The following is an 18226-nucleotide window of genomic DNA, read 5'->3' as shown; positions in this document are numbered from 1 at the left end:
ATGACTTCCCATGACACTATACTTTTGTTGATGCAGCCTAGAATAACATTAGCTTTTTTGCTGCTGCCAAAACTTCTGCATGCTGTACTACTAGCAAACCAGGTATCCTCCATCTTATATTTGTGCAGTTGGTTCTTCCCACCTAAGTGTAGAATCTTATACTTGTCCTTATTGAAAATAATTTTGTTAGTTTTGGCCCACAGTCAGTTAAGGTCATCTTGAATCCTGATTCTGTCTTCTGCATTGACTACCTCTCCCAGGTTTGCAAGACTCTTAACACGTTCCTGCCAACCACTATAGCCAAATCATTCCTGACAACACCTTCCCGACAATACTTCCGGGGCCATGACCTTCAACAGGAAAGAGTGATGAAAAAAACCACCTGTGCCCCAACTTTCTACCTGGAGTCTCATGGTCCCTTGTTGTACATTCAAGGCAGTGTCTGGCAGTATTGTTGATACCCATATGAATAAGAAGGAAGGGGCTTTGGTTTGTAGTAAGATTTAAAAACAGGAGTTTCAGATTAAGTGATGAGATCCAGTTTGGAAGTCTTAGGATAGAGCTTTTCAACATTTTTGAGTCCACGGCTCCCTTGACCAACTATATTATTCCTGTGGCGCCACTGTGGCTCAGGCAGCCCCTCACCCTTTTTTGAACACCCTCAGCCTCCTCTTCCCTCTCTTCTCTCCTTGGGAGTCCTCTGGGCAGCTGCTGCTACCCCTGGTCTATGAGCTACCTCTCCTCCTGCCCCAAAGAGAAGTGCCTCCTCACACTGCCCCACAGGGGCCTGGAATGAGGATGCCCCCAGCCTTAGTGGCCCAAGGTGAATGTGAGGCCAGCACCTTACCTTGGGAGGCAGCAGTGGCAACAGCAGGTGCTGCTGGGCCTGCATGGCAGTAAGGCTCATAGTGCCTGGCCGCCCACTTGTATGTCCATTCCCAACAGCAAGGACTGGCTGGCTGGGCTCCATTGCCTGCTTGCTTGCTTGCTCTGAGGCTGTCAACAGGCAGCCAAGATAAGAGAACCTCCTGTGTAGACAAAGTGTGTATGGAACATATTGTGGATGGAGGCAGGAAATTGTTTTTTAGCATCCCCGTTATCACATTGAAGCCTGAGATCCCTCCATCATATAATGCTTTTTAATCCATCTGTTGCACACAATATTTATTTATTTATTTTGCAGTGTCTGATTTAAAAGCAGGAGGGTGGTCATCCTTGGGATTAAATATATACGAGGAAAACAGAAAAGTCCCACAATATATCATCAGTGGTTTAAAATTGATCCCAACAGGTGCAGTGTGTGAAATGGGAGGCTGTGCACTTCATGCTGCCTTATTGCTCACAGACATGCATATTTGCTAGGGACAAGAAGCATCCATTCCTTCACAATTTACCTTCTAGAGACCTTGAGAAGAATGGCAATGACAGCAATGCACAAAAAGATAAAACATAGGGACAAAATAGAGTGATTTTTCCAGAGAAAGGAACCAGAACATATGGTAAACAGGGGCAGTTGGAACATACAGTATATTTGACAGCTTTTCCTACTGCCTGCCCATGTATTGACATATTTAGGCCATAAGTACTTGGGTAGCTTTGGCAGCAGCAAGCAGGGTGTGTGTGCTGAGTTTATCAGGATGCACTGCTACTTTGTCAAGAGATCAAAGATGTCCATCTGACCACGCCTCCTTATGGACCTCAGCCTTACTGGCATAAATTGGGATATTAGTCCAAGGGTAGTTTGTGGTCCCATCAGCAAACTTCCTAGGTTAGGTTTTGGCCTATCTCTTAACTATTTTCTACTATTCCCCCCTTAGACTGTGCAATGGATGAGTATTTTAAAACCTGAATGAGGATTCAGTACTAAAATAGAATATTACTCCCTCTTAACAGGGATTACTTAATGCAGTAGTTAACATTGTTGGCTGCTGTAAACCTATCACATGCTTACATTCACTGATGAGAGAACAAAATAAAAAAGGCATATTCTAAATGACAGAGAGTCTATTACAGTCAGCCTTGTAAAAGTAGCCTTTTAGTGTCAGTAGATAATGAAAATACCAGTTACCTATGACTGAGTTAAAATGATGTCATGACCTGGCAATTTCTGTTCAGTGCTGACACATCTGTGTGGAGCACAGCTCAAAATTGCCTTCATGTAAATATAATAGGATTGTTCCTTTTTGTATTTTTGCTCTTCTGAGAATCTACTGCAATCTATGAAACTTGTGAAAAGCAGCAGGAGTCCATGAAACACTTGGAAACCTATATTTTTCCATTTATTTTTTTAAAATGCAAATTACACTAGTTAGTCAAAAAAAAAATCCACCTTCTGTTAAAAATACATTCAGAATTAACAAATGACTATAAGAAAAAAAGGACATTTGGATTGTTAACACTTGCCTTCTAAATATTTGGATTTATAACAACAACAAAAAGCCCAGTCTAGAAAAATAACATTCTTCACTGGATTTTTGAGGAGGATACAGCTGTACAATTCAACAACAGCATTTCAGATATTCTCACACTACTGTGCTCTAAAACTCTTTCCATAGCAGATGTGTCCATTAGTTTATCCACTGTAGTAGTCAACAGTCTTGAAATTGTTTTGGTGGTAGTGATTTAGCTGCAATGTAAGCAAGTATGAAGGCCTGTTAGTGTGTGTGTTTGTGTTTGTATGGCAGCATCGAAAGTGTAGAATTTTCATTGCAATGCCTCAAAATTCTCTGTTTTTGCTTACTCTTGCACTAGGAGAAGAGGCACTCTAACTTTCTTTCTCCTCTTACAGTCATAGCAGAACCATCTCACTTCTCGAAGACCATGGTCTTCAGCGACTTTCTCGTCTTACCTCCAGGCAGCAGCAACCCCAGGCGCCTCTGCTCCTCTGCATGCCAATCCATTTTAAATGTGAGTAGCTTTCTCTTTTCTCTGATCTCTTGCAAAAAAACCAAACCAAAATAAAACGCCTCGCTGTTTTTCAACTCCATTTCCCCAGGGGCATTGCTCGAGGGAAGAAGCCTGCAATACACCTAGACAAATTCAGGGAAAGAAGTTCTAGCCAAATATATTCCTATAGGAGGAGAACTCAGTTGGGAGTCCCTTTTATAGTGAAAGCCCATCTCTCGTTGGGACAGTGCCCACACTAAAGCAGAGAAAGTGGTTCCCTTACCCGACATGCCCTCTCCTACAAGCACTTCTCCTTTCTAGACACTCACTAGTCATACTATTGCGCTGCACTCTGAAAAGCAGCTGGCACTCGGTGTCAGTGCTGCTATAAGAGCAAGTCTGGATCCTTGTAAACCTGCACACGAACTCGAGAAACTCTATTTCTTTCATGGAGGCTTTTGCACTAGGGGTGATACAGCCCACAGGAAATAAGGGGACATACTTCCCTCTTCTCATTCAGCTTTTTTCTACAGTGGATGCAGTTGTTTTTAAAAACATACAGCAATATTTGGCAGCGGGGATAGCAGGATACATTCTAGGAAAGTATGCCATTTATTTGCAGCAAGATGGCTGTTTCCTAGTAGATACCGGTGCAGGCATGGGAAGCAAAGGTAGAGAAGTGCCTTCATCCTATAGGCCGATGAAATAGCACTGGCTGGCTGCCTAGCTTGCTTATATTTGCTAACACTGAACTGAACCACAAACTTCACAAACATTTCCTGATAGGGAATTTGAGGAAGCTTGGTGTTGGTACACTCCCATATATATATGATTATATAAACAGTAAAAATAAACACAATTATTTTTAAAGTAATTAGGCCGTTATGGTGTTTAGCAAGATCGAACCTATATAAAGCAATGGATTCTCCAAAAATTGTGTAGTTAAGTATAGTAATCATTTTTTAATAGACCAGGAGTCTGAGCTATGGATATGCATTCAGGAGATCAAAACTCTACTCCAGAGCCAGAATACATATATAAGTTTGCTGATATGCTGTGTTTATCCCCATAAGTGGAGATAGAATGTCAGTGAGTTGCTGCTTGGTCAGTGCTGCTGCTTCACTATGTAACATGGTCCACGCTCCTTAACACACCTATGTGAAAAGTAAGGTTAAGGATGCAATACTTCATGCATCATATCCCAGACTAATTCCACTGATAGTGAGTGAATGTTAGGTTTACAGTGACTTCTGGTCTGAGCCTAAAATGGCGAACAAGCCAACAAGAATTATAGAGCACCTTGAAAATCTGCACCAGTGCAGTGTAGATACAATTATGCAACTGCTTAAGAGTAGGATGCTTGATCTTGCAGGAATACAGTTTTGAAATTTACATGTATTATCCACTATACTATGCAGATTTCCTCATAGTACAGTTTGGTTACACCCATTCCACGTTAGTTGCTGGAATCTGATTATGTTTATAGTGCATGTCTGTCCTGTACGCATCCAGATTTATTTTTGTCTGTGACATGTTACATCCATTGAAAGATACAAAAATGTGAGGTGGAGTGAGTTGGACTGGTGTTTCTATAGGAACAGACTTTGAAAGTTGTCATGGGGAATGATGGTTTTTATAGGCCACACAGAATGCAAACATTTGGCAAGTGTAGAAAAACGTTGCCTGAAGATGACTTGATGGGCAATTTGCTAATTTGTAGAAGAACCTCTCCCCCATCAAGTGCCTACAGCTGGAATACCCATGTAAGTTTTAAATAAAGAAATGAGGGCAATTCCGGTTCCAAAAAATCCTGAGCAAAATATCTCTTCCCATTGAAAAGCCAATGAAGTGGCTGAATATACAGCTCAAATTCAGAACAAACAGACGTTTCTAGGACTCCAAGAGTATTTCATAAAGACATTGATCTACTAGCAAAGTTTCCAAAGGCATCTTGTTGCCAACTACATAACAGCACAGCTTTTTTTTTCAGCCACGATAATACAGAAAGTTAAGATACACATTCTAACACACAACAGATCCCCCAAATATCACAAAAAGGTCTTCAAAAATGTTACCAACTCAACTACTCCCACCCCAACTAAAAAAGCAAAACAAAACCCAGAAAGAAATATCTTATATGCTGCAGGTTTTTCTTTTTTTAAAAAAGCTCACCTACATAGGATTTTCAACTGGAATTAAGTTATAAAAGAGTAAACATAGTTAATACATATTCAGTTGGCCTCTGCTGATAGAAATAATGCAGACGTCTCTGTCATTAGTAAAAGACATATTTAGAGTCATTTATAAAAGCACCTAGAGTGCAGTAAATAAAAACAGTGGGGTTAAGGAGCACTGTTTTTGTTGTTTCTTTACAGTTATTACTTTAGTAAATGTTCCTTTTCCCCTCAGCATTTTCCAGCTCCCCAAAGAGCCCAGTTCTCTTAGAAGTATTTTAAAGTGTATTTGCATCCCAGCCTTTCTGGAGACTTAAAGCACCTCTTCTGTCTGCCAGCGGGTGGTTTTCTTACACAGCCAACTCTGGAACTACTGGGGAGCAGAGTCTATTACCTGACACAGCCTTAGAAATCTTTAACAATTAATGAACAGCATGGTTGAGCCTAAAGGAAGTTACTTCAGAAAGTCCACACCGAATTTCTCTGATGTGTAACTTAGGATAGGTTAAGGCAAGTATGTATTATACAGCCTTTAGGGCAAACAACTTGCTGTCTATTGACTTCTGTTTCAAGGTCATCATGGTATCGTTAGTGTTTATTGACTAAGAGGACACGGCTCCAGACAGAACCAAAATGGATGAGATATGTTTCATAATTCAGAGGCAGGAGCAAAGGGAAGAGAAGGCAGGCAGTGACCAGAAGATGGTGCCACCGCTTCTCCTTCTGAACTTTCTGTATAAGAATTTGGAAAATCCAAGATGGGAGAGAAAGGATCTTGTGCATTGCAGTCTGTACTTGTGAGAAAGTGAGGTCTCCGTGTCCCAGCATTCTTCTAGTATTTTTATTTTGAAACAGAAAAGTTAAGACTTCTTCCTTCTTTTGCACCCACAGGAGGCCGTGCTGGAATAAGTTCTTTGACTAGTCCTTCGACCCCAACCACAGACTTTGTTTTGTCTACTTTGACCTAAAAGAAAGAGAAAGAAATATACATATAATCAGCACAAAGGTTTGTATACCCATCAAACACTTTTTTGAGGGGATTATTTTTTGTTGAATTTTCAAAATAATATACATACAGGAGAGGTTTAGATGTCATTGCCCATTGGCATATATAGTTCACAACTCATCAAACACTTTTAAGGTGATGTTCATGGAAATCATGTGTATACTCTAAGAAACACCTAATCTCCTTCAGACAATGGCACCAACTATCACAGGTTAGAGAGCAGAGAGAGAATGCCAAGTATGAGTCTGGGCCCCACCTTTCCCCTCCATACTCCTGTCTTAATAGGTGACTAGCCGTGATAATAATAATAATAATAATAATAATAATAATAATAATAATATATCCTGGACTTCATCCGAAGATCACAGGGAGGTTGACAGCCTCACACATCTGTCAAGTGTGAGGAGAGAACAGCTGGGCTGTAGCAGCCCCCTTCACTATAGCATTTTTCTCCCTCACAGGTGATCAGTGTGAGTGTTGCTTCAGGTCTACCTTCTCCCCGTCACCCTGTCAGATTAGCCCTGTTCATTGCCTGGATCAGAATGGCTATCCATTTAAATGGAGCTATGCGAAGGTAAATATGACAGCATTGGGGTTGCCAAAGGATTTGGTGTACTATAAATGAAACAACAGCATGGCACCCTGGCATTTCTCCTCTGGAAGAAGAGGAAAATGCAAATGACATAATTAAGGAAAGATGCCATGCCCTGCAGCAGGCCTCAGATGTGGAGGAGTTCTTTTGTTTGGGAAACAAATACATCAAGAGAAACATTGGATTTAATGTAAATGTCCGGATTATAGCAATGACATGAAGGGGAAAAAAAATCCTAATGAGTTTTAATCAGGCCATAAGATCTGAGAATCTCACTAGTCACAGGAATTCTGCTTCATAAAGCAAACTGCATGCCTTCATGACACTGACTCTGTATAGAAGGCAGATCATTTCATGGCTGAACGTCCTCAGAGAATGACAGGAAAATTCTTCTGTAATGGCGAGCTGTTCTTGAGCAATTTTTTCCAACACATTATGCATTTGATATTACATACTGTCATCGGCCCTCTCTCTCTCTCTCTCTTTAAACCAGTGTTTCTATAGTGAAGAACTGAAGGAGTCTGGCTTTCTGTTGTCTATTTGAGCGTCTCTCTCCTTCAAATTATTTCCTAGACTACCAAAAATATTGACGTCATGTACTTGCTTATTGTACAATTCAAATATTTGGTGGCATGCATTTTTAATAATCCAACGTTGCAGAGTTTCTACGGGGGGCTCAGTTATCTTTTGCACTAGTGGTTCCATATTGTCGCTCTCGTTGACAAGTCAAGAGTATTTCAGTGCAATTAGATGGAAGCAGGCTCTATCACGGTAGAATACCACGGAGCAATGTATTGGGCATAAGCAAGAATGCTAGTTGATCATGCATCAACACATAATTTTGCTTGAAATTTGGCTTATTATGACAGCTGGTTCAGAATCCTGAAAATCCCCAAGAAGGGTAGAAAACAACTCCCAAGCCCTTCAGAAATGATCTTTCAAATGCTTACTGCTTTCCTGCTATATCCCCTACAAGGAGAACTTTGTTTGCTCTGCATTTTAAAGCAAAGTGACCTAATTCACACCTCTCAGGGTAGCACATGAACAAGCCTATAATTATACTTTCAATTTAGTACTTTTTTCAGTTTTGCTATATGGCCTTTGGCTCAAAAAAAAGTAAAAAAAAAAAAGTGCCAAAATGCATAAAATGTTCTTTAGGGTAAAATATGTGTAGAACTGCATACCTTGAGCTAGAATAAAATGTATTTAAATAAATATTTCAACACAAAACATTTAATTAGTATTTTATATATTTAAATAAAAATATCTGTATAAATTTGGTCTTAAGGGTTTTATTGGATTATGACAATGGCTGATTATTGTGAGTCTAGGTGAACCTTGGGCTTACATGCTCGCTGACATGGCCATGAGAAGGAGATTGGAAGCTTTAGCACGACACAGCCCAAACTGTGGTTAATCTTAGCTGTGTCCTGTTGAAAATAAGTCAGCTTCATAAACCATGGTTTGATGTTGGCTTGTTTCAAAAGACATACCAGTTACAGTTAACCACAGTTTATTGGGTTTGGATGATGTGACAAGCTGAACTTAATAATAAAAAAGAAGCAGCAAAAGCTTATGAGTGGAAGAAAGGTTCTGCTGGTCTCTAGTCCAGCATCCCGTTCTCACATTTGCCAGCCAGATCCCTATGGGAAGCCTGCAAGCAGGACAGAAGCACAACAGCTTCTGAACTCCTTGCAGTCTTACTGATATGGGTTAGGGGAAAGGAGAGCAAGCAAATGCAAGTCTCTCCTATTCTCTTTCCCAACATGGATAATTCTCATGCCTAATATGATAAATTTGGACAAATTTATCATGACATCCAAATGCAGCCATTGTGTCCTTTGTCGCTTTACTAGAAATATCAACAGCTCTGTTGTCTTCTGCATATAGCCAATATCTCCTACATGTCAGTGAGCAGTACTGGAGCAAAATGGCAACAAACCTGCACTGAGTTTCAGATGTTCCTCGTGTGTTTCCTTGTTCTCAACTACAAGCTTCAAAATTTATATTGACTTCTTTGCCCTACAGCTTCAGCTTTCTTCCCAGCCAGTGTTTGTAAACTCTGTAAATGTAATCAGCTACTCCCAAAGCAGAGGACATAAAGAAAATGGGATAATATCTCAGCTAGAAGGCTCCATATGTTGATGGCAAGGTATACTATATGAAGGAAGAAATGGGATTTGAATTGTTCTGAGTACCTGGGAGCCACAAACAGTGACAGGAAGAAATAACATTTTGTAAGTGTAGAACACTGTGACAAAAGTGAAAAAGCATTTCTTTGGGCACACACAGATGAGAAACTGCATTTTGAGAAAGCTGCCATGTTTCACAAATAGTCTGACAGCTGAGCATAATAATAGGATCACTATTTGTGGCGTTCACCCAGAGGTAAATTAGGGCTAATGTACTTTCATCAACAGAGAAGCTGCTGGGAGAGAAAGATCCACAGGAATAGTTGTTTGAAAGATGATGTAGATGGTAAAATTTCATGGACTCTCCATGCAAGCGGTGAATATGCTTGGCCGTTGCTGGAAATGGCATCCAGTGCATTCAGACCAATCCATGTGGTAAAAATGCAAACCTGAGATTCCCTACTCATCCAACAGCATTGTAATGTAAGTAATGCATATCAAGCAGATGTACTTTTAAAGGAGTTCTTGGACATTCCTAAAAAGTGCTACTTTTTAATCATTGATACACATCTAGCAGTTGATAGAGTAACTTGAAAGTTAGGTACTCACATATACATGGGCTGTAGCTGTAAATGAGATGTCTTCTGTGGGCCTTGATAGCCGTAAGAGTCAAATCCACCTATGAAGTCAACTGAAAAGGAGGAAATTGCATTCATTGCTGACATTCTCAGAAGTGATAGGCATTTTCCTTTTAAAACAAGCTTTCATGCATATTACACTGGCTAACCTCCCCCGCCCTTAATAGTTTATTAAAATGGAAGTGATTGATTCTGGAGAATGCAAACAAAGTACAGAATCTACAGGGTAATGACTATATAGAGAGCAAGTTTTCATCAGCGTGCCAGTCACAGATTATAACAATTTATCTATATACCATTGCTCTTCTTGTTTATGAGCAGCCCACCTGACTGGAATGTATAAATTACATATTTGTTGGAGGCTGTAAACCAATAATTTGCAGCCTCCATGTTTTAACTGGTTGTGATTATTGTGTCACATCAGGCTGCCACACTGGTTCTGTGAGCAACAGAGGAAAGGAAATGGATCTATGCTCTTTGAAAAATTATCCCAGGCTTTACAAGGAACCTGTGAATTCCAGTAAGTGCTAAAGATAGCCTAGATGGACATGGTCAGACCTTATATTTTCCAAGGGAGCAACTGCATTGTTTCTTTGTTCCAGTAGACTGCTTTGGAACCAGTGAATTTATATGCCATCTTCCTGATTTCTTCTGTCAGGTACTCAAGGAAGCCATCACTACTAACTACTTGTTAGTTTTAATGTTCTGTGCCAATGAATTTCATAGCATAAAGTGATTCTTTTTTTGCTTCTAATCAGTTGCTTTGGATGGCCTGAGTACTAGAATTCTGGGAGATTCTTCAGCAGAATGGTTAGGTTACTGAATTTGTGAATTACTCGCCACAACAAGATCCCCAAAAGATTTACAAGATGAATAAAATACAGCAACATAGCAATAATATAAAAGCATAAACATATGAAAAACGTAGTGAGAATAAAAGCATCCCATCAAGGGCCCAGGAAAACAAGCAAACAAAAAAATGTCTGGCACTGAAACAATGACCAAGTTCATCTTCCGGAGGCGGCGCGACCGGTAATGGCTGCCTTCTCCGAGTAAGGAGAAGGGAGCTCCGCTGTAAACGGGTCGTCCGCTACGGCGAAGCGGAGACCCACTCAGGAAAACCACAGGTGGCAGAAGCCTGTGGTCTCGGGACCCGGCGGGCGCCAGAAGCAGCCCCCAAAACGTTGAAGGGACCCCGTAAGGGGCTCCGGATCGCGGAGGGGGTAGCGGCGCTGTGGGTCGTTGCGCAAACAGCGAAGTGAAGCCGCATTGCTGTTGCCGGTCAGCGCTGTCCTTTCTTCCTGCAACTTTTCTGAACTTTGGAAACTACAACCCGTGAGTAAATTTGGACATTGAAAACTTTCTGAAACTTTTGTCAACTTTCTGAAACTTTTTGAGAACTTTATGAAACTTTTAAAACTTTTTTAAAAAAAGTTGAAATCTGGCTGAAAACGGAGTGAGGATAAGCAGGAAGCCCATCTCCCGCTATACTGAACTTTAAGCAAAGAGCAGGAGGAGTGGAGACAAAAAGTTATGCGTTAACTAAATGCTGGCACCCTGTTAAAGCAGTTTTCTGAGTGAAAGACTTTGAGCTATTGACTTTTGCTGGTTATATTCGGGGTGCACTGATATTCTTCTTCTGTGGCACCAGTGGATTATAAAATAAATAAGAATCTCTGATGCTGGAGCTGCCTGGATGAGCACCAGTTTGCAACTTTGGATACATTGAATTCAGATTTTGAAACATTCTGAGTTGGAACTGGATACTTTGAAACTGTTGCAGTCAAGGCACTGTAAGAAACACTGTTTTGCTTTAAGTTTTACTCTGCTAAAAATAATACATGTGGAGGCGATAGACATGGATTTAAATTTATAAGTTTAACTTGGATTTGATCTTTTCCCTGAAGACGTATTAAGCTCCCTCTAGAGGATTTTGGACTTACAGCAGTGACTTTGTTTTACTTTCCCTTTCCCGGCCTCTGATTGACTATTGTATCTGGGACTCTGCTTTCTCATGGGAACAACTTGGATTGACCTTGGATTACAGATAACTTTGGAATGAGTGGCGCAAGGAGAAGAGGAAGGACTAAACAAACAACTCTAACTTTATCTGCAGCCTCACAGCGTAGATCTTCTGTGCCGGCCTTGCCTTCCACTTTGCCTCCAGATATAGAGGCGGCCTCCCTAATACAGGCAGGGGAGGGTGAGACAGAGGAGCTGCACCTGGGAGATATGGCTTCAGGGACAAGTAGCTCTGTCTTGGAGAAAATTTTGGAGAAACTGGAGGCTCTGGACAAGAAGGCTGATTTGCATACAGCTAAAATTGAACAGAACACAGAAAGCTTGAATAAGCTGACTGGACAAGTTGCACAGAATGCCCAGTCTATTGGAGAATTAAAGGAGGCTGTAGGTGAAAATCGTAAACTGGCTGAAGATACTAGTCAAAGATTGGAAGAACTTGAGAAAGAAGTAAGACCACTCAGCAAACAAGTTGGAGAACATCAGATTTACTTTTTGATGACAGAACTGCGAAACAGGGAGACCAACTTGAGGATACGGTCAATACCAGAGGTGGAAGAAGATAATTTTATTGAATTTCTAACTAAGGAATTTGCCAAGTTTTGGAAGTTAGAGGAAAAAGACTTTAAAATTGTATCTGCTTTCAGGCTTGGCAGAGTCAGAAGGACAGAGAAGCCCAGAGATTGTTTGATAACACTGAGATCAAAGGAGGAAAGGGACAAGATTTTGGGCCTGCACTACGAAAAGTCACTAGACATTTTGGGCAAGAGAATTGAAATCTACAAGGACATTCCTAAGCAGTTGCTGGACCTTAGATCTAACTACACGGAATTGGCAAGACTGTTGAGAAGCAACGCAATTATCTTCAGGTGGGAGTTTCCACAAGGATTATCCTTTACCTACAGAGGGAGAAAGATCAAAATCAAAACAGTGGAAGATAGAGACAAGTTTTTGGGAGCACACGGAGAAGACCTCCACAAAGGACTTGGATTGCCAACGCCAGAACTTCCAGGGGAGCCCGCCCCCTCGGATCCTCAAGGACCGGAGAACAAGGTACCACCCCAGAAAGAATAACCAGATCTATCCAGGATGTCTCTGCAGCTTTTGAGTTGGAACATAAATGGCTGTAACAGTCCCGAAAAAAGGTCTAAAATTTTTCATATTCTAAAAAAGGAACAATTGGACATTATATGCTTACAAGAAACACATGTGATTAGGCTCCATAGAAAGGTGTTAATAAATAAAAGGCTTGGTCAAGAATTTATATCATCGGATACAGTTAAAAAGAGAGGTGTAGTGATCTATGCAAAAGAGAGCCTTTCACCAAAATTTCTCTTTAAAGATGAAAGTGGAAGAATCCTCGCAATAGAAGTACAGTATCAAGGAGAAAAAATTTTGATATTAGGAATTTATGCTCCAAATGAAGGAAAATCGGATTTTTATAAGAAGTTGCACGAGATCATGCTGGATTATCTGGATTACAACAACGTCATCATGATGGGGGACATGAACGGGGTCGTATCAACAAATATGGATAAGTCACAGAACCAGAACATTACTAAAGAGGGAAGACTACCTAAGACCTTTTTTGAAATGACTGACAATATGGACTGGGTTGACATCTGGAGAGTTAGAAACCCCCTGGGAAGAGAAGGAACATTCTTTTCTGAAGCTCAACTGACTTGGACACGAATCGACCAAATATGGATAACTAGAAGTCTGGCACCTAAGGTGAGGAAGGTGGAAATCTGCCCCAAAACATGCTCCGACCATAACGCCTTGAGAATGGATATGACATTGATCCCAATCGGCTCCTTTAGATGGAAGATGAATGATGGCCTGTTTAGAGATCAAAGAATTGTAAAGAAGGCCCAAAAAACCTTAAAGGACTATTTTGAGATTAATTTGAACACTACGGTGGAAAAAAGAACTATCTGGGATGCAAGTAAAGCTGTGATGAGAGGGTTCTTGATTCAACAGAATTCCTTAAAGAAAAGACTGCAAAATGAAAAGAAAGATAAAATTCTGGAAAGTATCAAAGAGTTGGAGAAGAAGTTAAGATCTAACCCGAAGTCCCAACCGATTCTGAGAGAAATTAAACTTTATCAGGCGCAATATTCCAAGCTGATAAATCAGGAAATAGAATGGAAGATTAAAATAATGAAACAAAAAACTTTTGAATCGGCAAATAAATGTGGGAAACTGCTAGCTTGGCAGTTGAAAAGGAGACAAAGATTAAACACAGTAACAAACTTAGAGGTTGAAGGAAGGAACATTCAGAACCCGGGAGAGATTAGAAAGTGCTTCCAGAGGTATTTTAAAAAGTTATATACTCAAGGGCCACAAGATGAAATAGAGATTACACAATTTTTGGAGAGAAATGGATTAGCAAAGCTGTCAGAAGAAAATAGAACAATTTTAAATGGCAAAATAACACGACAAGAGATTGAACAGGCCATCCTGAGTCTGAAACAGGGCAAATCACCAGGGCCAGATGGACTGACCTCTAACTACTACAAGACATTGAAGGATTATTTGATACAACCTTTGTTGGAGGTCAGTAATGAAATAATGGAGGGGAAGAAGGCGCCTGAATCGTGGAAAGAAGCATTTATCACATTGATTCCAAAGTCAGAAACTGAAAAGACACAACTCAAGAATTACCGTCCCATCTCCCTTTTAAATGTGGATTACAAAATATTTGCAGATGTTTTGGCACGAAGATTTAAGAAAGTTTTAAGTGAGATAATCCATAAAGACCAGGCAGGCTTTCTCCCGGGCAGACATATGTTTACTAACACAAGGAACATCATAGACATATTGGAACTTTTACAAACAAACATAAACACTAAAGCAGTTTTAATTTTTATAGACGCGGAGAAAGCCTTTGACAACATTTCTTGGAAATTTATGAAGGGGAATTTAAAAGAAATGGGAGTGGGACGGGGGTTTGAGAACGGGATTGAGGCAATATATTCAGAACAAAAGGCTAAACTGATAGTTAACAATGTGGTTACAGAAGAGTTTAAAATTGAAAAAGGTACACGACAAGGCTGCCCGATTTCCCCATTACTGTTTATTTCGGTTCTGGAAGTGCTCCTGAATATGATTAGGGGGGACCGGTTGGTGGAAGGGATTCAGGTCGGAGCGAAACAATATAAACTTAAAGCTTTTGCAGATGACCTAGTTCTGACATTACAGGAGCCGGAGTCTAGTTTGAAAAGAGTACTACAACTGATTCAAAACTTTGGTCGAGTGGCAGGATTTAAGTTAAATAAGCAAAAAACTAAAGTTTTGGGGAAAAACGTGACAGATATTGAGTTGGAACAGCTTCAGAAAGAGACAGAACTAAATGTGGTTAAAAAAGTTAAATACCTAGGGGTAAATATAACAGCAAAAAATCTGAGTTTATTTAAAGATAATTATGAAAAATGTTGGTCAGAGATTAAGAGAGACTTGGATAGTTGGTCAAGACTAAAACTTTCTTTGTTAGGCCGAATAGCTGCCATCAAGATGAATGTATTGCCAAAAATGTTATTTTTGTTTCAGACACTGCAGATTGTAGACAAGACAGAGTGCTTCCGGAAGTGGCAGAAAGATATTTCTAAATTTGTCTGGCAGGGCAAAAAGCCCAGAATCAAATTTAAAATATTAACAGATGCGAAAGAAAGAGGGGGCTTTGCCCTGCCAGATTTAAAGTTGTATTATGAAGCTGCAGCTTTCTGCTGGTTAAAAGATTGGTTACTTCTTGAAGATACGGATGTTTTGGATTTGGAAGGTTTTAATAATGCGTTTGGATGGCATGCATATTTATGGTATGATAAAGCTAAGATAAATAAGGCCTTCAAGAACCATATTGTCAGAAAATCAGTCTTTAATGTCTGGACAAAATATAAAGACTTACTGGAGAATAAAACTCCGAGGTGGCTGTCACCCCTGGAGGCTAAGGCTCGGAAAAGAGCCAATATGGAGGCCAACTGGCCAAAATATTGGGAGATAATAGAAAAGGATGGTGACAACTGGAAATTGCAGAGTTTAGAAAAGATGAGAGACAAAGTGCGAGACTGGTTACACTATGCTCAGATTAAAGAAGTGTTTAAAAATGACAAAAAGCTAGGATTCCAAGTGGAAAAGTCAAAGTTAGAAACTGAACTGTTAGAACCTAAGACTAAGGTACTTTCAAGAATGTATAACTTGCTGCTGAAATGGAACACACATGACGAAATGGTAAAATCAACAATGATAAAATGGGCGCAGGATATTGGGTATAATATTATGTTTGAAGATTGGGAAAGGTTGTGGACCTCTGGGCTGAACTTCACTGCATGTAATGCGTTGAAGGAAAATGTGATGAAAATGATGTATAGATGGTACATGACCCCTGTTAAACTGGCTAAAATATACCATTCGTCTGATAGCAAATGTTGGAAATGTAAGGAAAATGAAGGAACATTTTTTCACCTCTGGTGGACCTGCCCTAGAGTGAAGGCCTTTTGGGAGAAGATATATAATGAATTAAAAAAGGTGTTTAAATACACCTTTACTAAGAAATCAGAGGCCTTTCTCCTGGGTATTGTCGGCCAGAGTGTGTTAAAAGAGGACAGAACATTCTTTTTGTACGCAACAACAGCAGCAAGAATATTAATTGCCAAGAATTGGAAAACTCAGGAGCTACCCACTGTGGAAGAATGGCAGATGCAACTGATGGACTATATGCAATTAGCCGAGATGACCGGCAGAATTCGAGACCAGGGAGAAGAAAGGATGGAAGAAGACTGGAGGAAATTTAAGATTTATTTACAAAAATATTGTAATTTGGCTGAGTGCTGAATTGGATGCCAGTGCAGACAATTGTCTACCATTAAATTAGATTTAAGGTTGAATTATATGTCAAACCAAATTAAGATTACTAATTAAGATGAATTAAATGATAATTTGTTTGAAACTAATTTAATAATGATGTAAGTGTATGCGGGAGGTGTGGGGGAGTCCCATGTAACAATTGAGAGATGTTAAATGGACAATGATAAGTGCTTATCTAATATATGTTTTATTTGAAAACTTTAATAAATATATTATAAAAAAAAAAAATGAAACAATGACCAAGTTGGGACCTGGTGGGCCTCCCTTGGGAAAGCATTTCATAATTAGGGAGTTACCACTGAAAATATACATTCTCTCAGTGCCACCCTCCAGACCCCCCTTGAAGGCAGCATGCAGAGAAGGGCATCCAAAGTCAATCTCTGGGTTCAGGCAGGTTCATATGGGGAAAGGGGTGTGCAGTGCTTTGCGGGGGGGGGGGGGAGGACACATAAAAATGGCATGATGGTTCTTGTATATTGACAAACATTCCATGGGTGCCAGCATAAAATAGATGCTATGGGCAGCAAGAAAAGTGGTGTTGGTACTCTGTATAGGTGAGTACCATCATAAAAGAAGCCTGGAGGTGGGCATCTGTTTTAGGATGTTGTAAGTCCGTAAAGACTTGAGCACAGAAGAGAGGTTCCAGAAGGACGGTTCGCAATGTATGCAAACTAGCAGTACAATGCAATCTTGTCCCCCTTATTCATGACACACTCCTACTTAGCTTTGCTGAATCTGTGGTGGTGACCAGATTGATCTAAAAGTTGCTCGTGGGTTTATTATAGTCTCCAAACCCCATGCCAATTGATGTCCTTTCTACTGGGCATTTTATTTTGGCAGAACCTAAAAGGTCACTAAAAGTGTTGTGCAGCTTCTAATGTCTGATAGTATTGGCATGGGATTGAATAAATAAACCTTATTGACTGAATGACCACAGATGTTCTAATCCTAAACTGATTCATCAAACACACTGAAAAGTTGCTTTTGATCTTTTAAGAACATCACCACCAGTTAGGGTTCTTAACTATGTTTCTTCAGGAGCAAATCTGAAAGTGCAGAGGCATAATCCCATTGATGTGAAACATCAAAAGCTTACAGTCACTTCTTTCATGGAGGCATGATTTTAAAATTTCTTACAGACCTGTCATATGCATGATTATCTGGAAGTCACACTGGTAGTTTCCAATGTGATTTACTCCTCTATTTACAAGATTGCACAATTAGTTTATCAGAAAACATGTAGATTATTCAGGCATGCTAATGCCTAAATAAGTTGCCTCTGTGTATATCTGTATTTATTCCTCCTCTGGAGATGGCAGCAGTGGTCAAAGTGCCTGTTCTGACATCACATTAGTATCTTTCGCAGACGGCAGATAAAGCAGAATGGTCTGGCAAGTGTCCACTGCAACCTTCTAGTTGGGGGATAAATAATTCACATCTGTTCCTTCAAGTCCAGTAGAAAGGGATAAAATATTATTAGATTGCAATGGTAATTTATTTGTTGTAATAAATATTAATGCATCCACAGTGTCTTTAGAGAAATCATAATCCTGCTTCCTCAAAATCCTGGGAAAACAGATTCATTTCTTTACACGGCTGCGTATTTGCCACCCAGTCCTGAGACAGATGGTGACAATGGTGAAAACGAGTGAAATTGAGTTTATTGTTGAGGAGGCTGGTTTTTGAGATGTACCCACACATGCTATAAATGACTGTGTCACAGGTCTTACTTTGGATATTTGCCAAATGGGCCTTAGTTAATGTACTTTACCACTAAAGAAAGACAAAATGAATCTTTGTGGTCTTTATCTGTACTTTGCAATGGGCAACACGTTGTTATGTTGGGAATCAGGATTTCTTTTGTATCCTGATGGAGACAAGGGTAGATTTGCACAACCTTCATGTAGCACTTGCGA

The 18226-nt window shown here is 40.0% G+C and overlaps 1 protein-coding gene and 1 long non-coding RNA gene across 8 annotated transcripts in view; one reads left to right on the top strand and one right to left on the bottom strand.

The window, feature by feature from the left end:
- Positions 1-2252: 2252 nt before the first annotated feature.
- The window catches only part of NKAIN2 (sodium/potassium transporting ATPase interacting 2), a gene marked incomplete at its 3' end in the record, with an annotated part of 448568 nt that continues 432594 nt past the window's right edge, over positions 2253-18226 (bottom strand). For 3 of the 5 annotated variants that reach the window (XM_083608696.1, XM_083608698.1, XM_083608694.1), the window contains 2 exons: positions 9400-9481; positions 2253-6024 (listed from right to left, as the gene is read on the bottom strand). In XM_083608696.1, the coding sequence (XP_083464822.1) occupies positions 6015-6024; positions 9400-9481 (92 nt within the window). Of the gene's footprint in view, positions 6025-9395; positions 9482-18226 lie in introns of those variants that run through there. The other 2 variants (XM_083608695.1, XM_083608697.1) reach the window with 1 other exon arrangement.
- Positions 5952-18226, top strand: part of LOC310760347 — a 72926-nt gene continuing 60651 nt past the window's right edge. For 2 of the 3 annotated variants that reach the window (XR_014546902.1, XR_014546903.1), the window contains exon 1: positions 5952-6066. This is a non-coding gene — a long non-coding RNA (uncharacterized lncRNA). Of the gene's footprint in view, positions 6067-9078; positions 9274-18226 lie in introns of all 3 variants that reach the window. The other variant, XR_014546904.1, reaches the window with a different exon arrangement.

Source organism: Podarcis filfolensis, assembly GCF_964270895.1.
Source record: "Podarcis filfolensis genome assembly, chromosome: 3".
Lineage (NCBI taxonomy): Eukaryota > Metazoa > Chordata > Lepidosauria > Squamata > Lacertidae > Podarcis > Podarcis filfolensis.
This window is presented reverse-complemented; position numbering and strand designations above follow the sequence as displayed.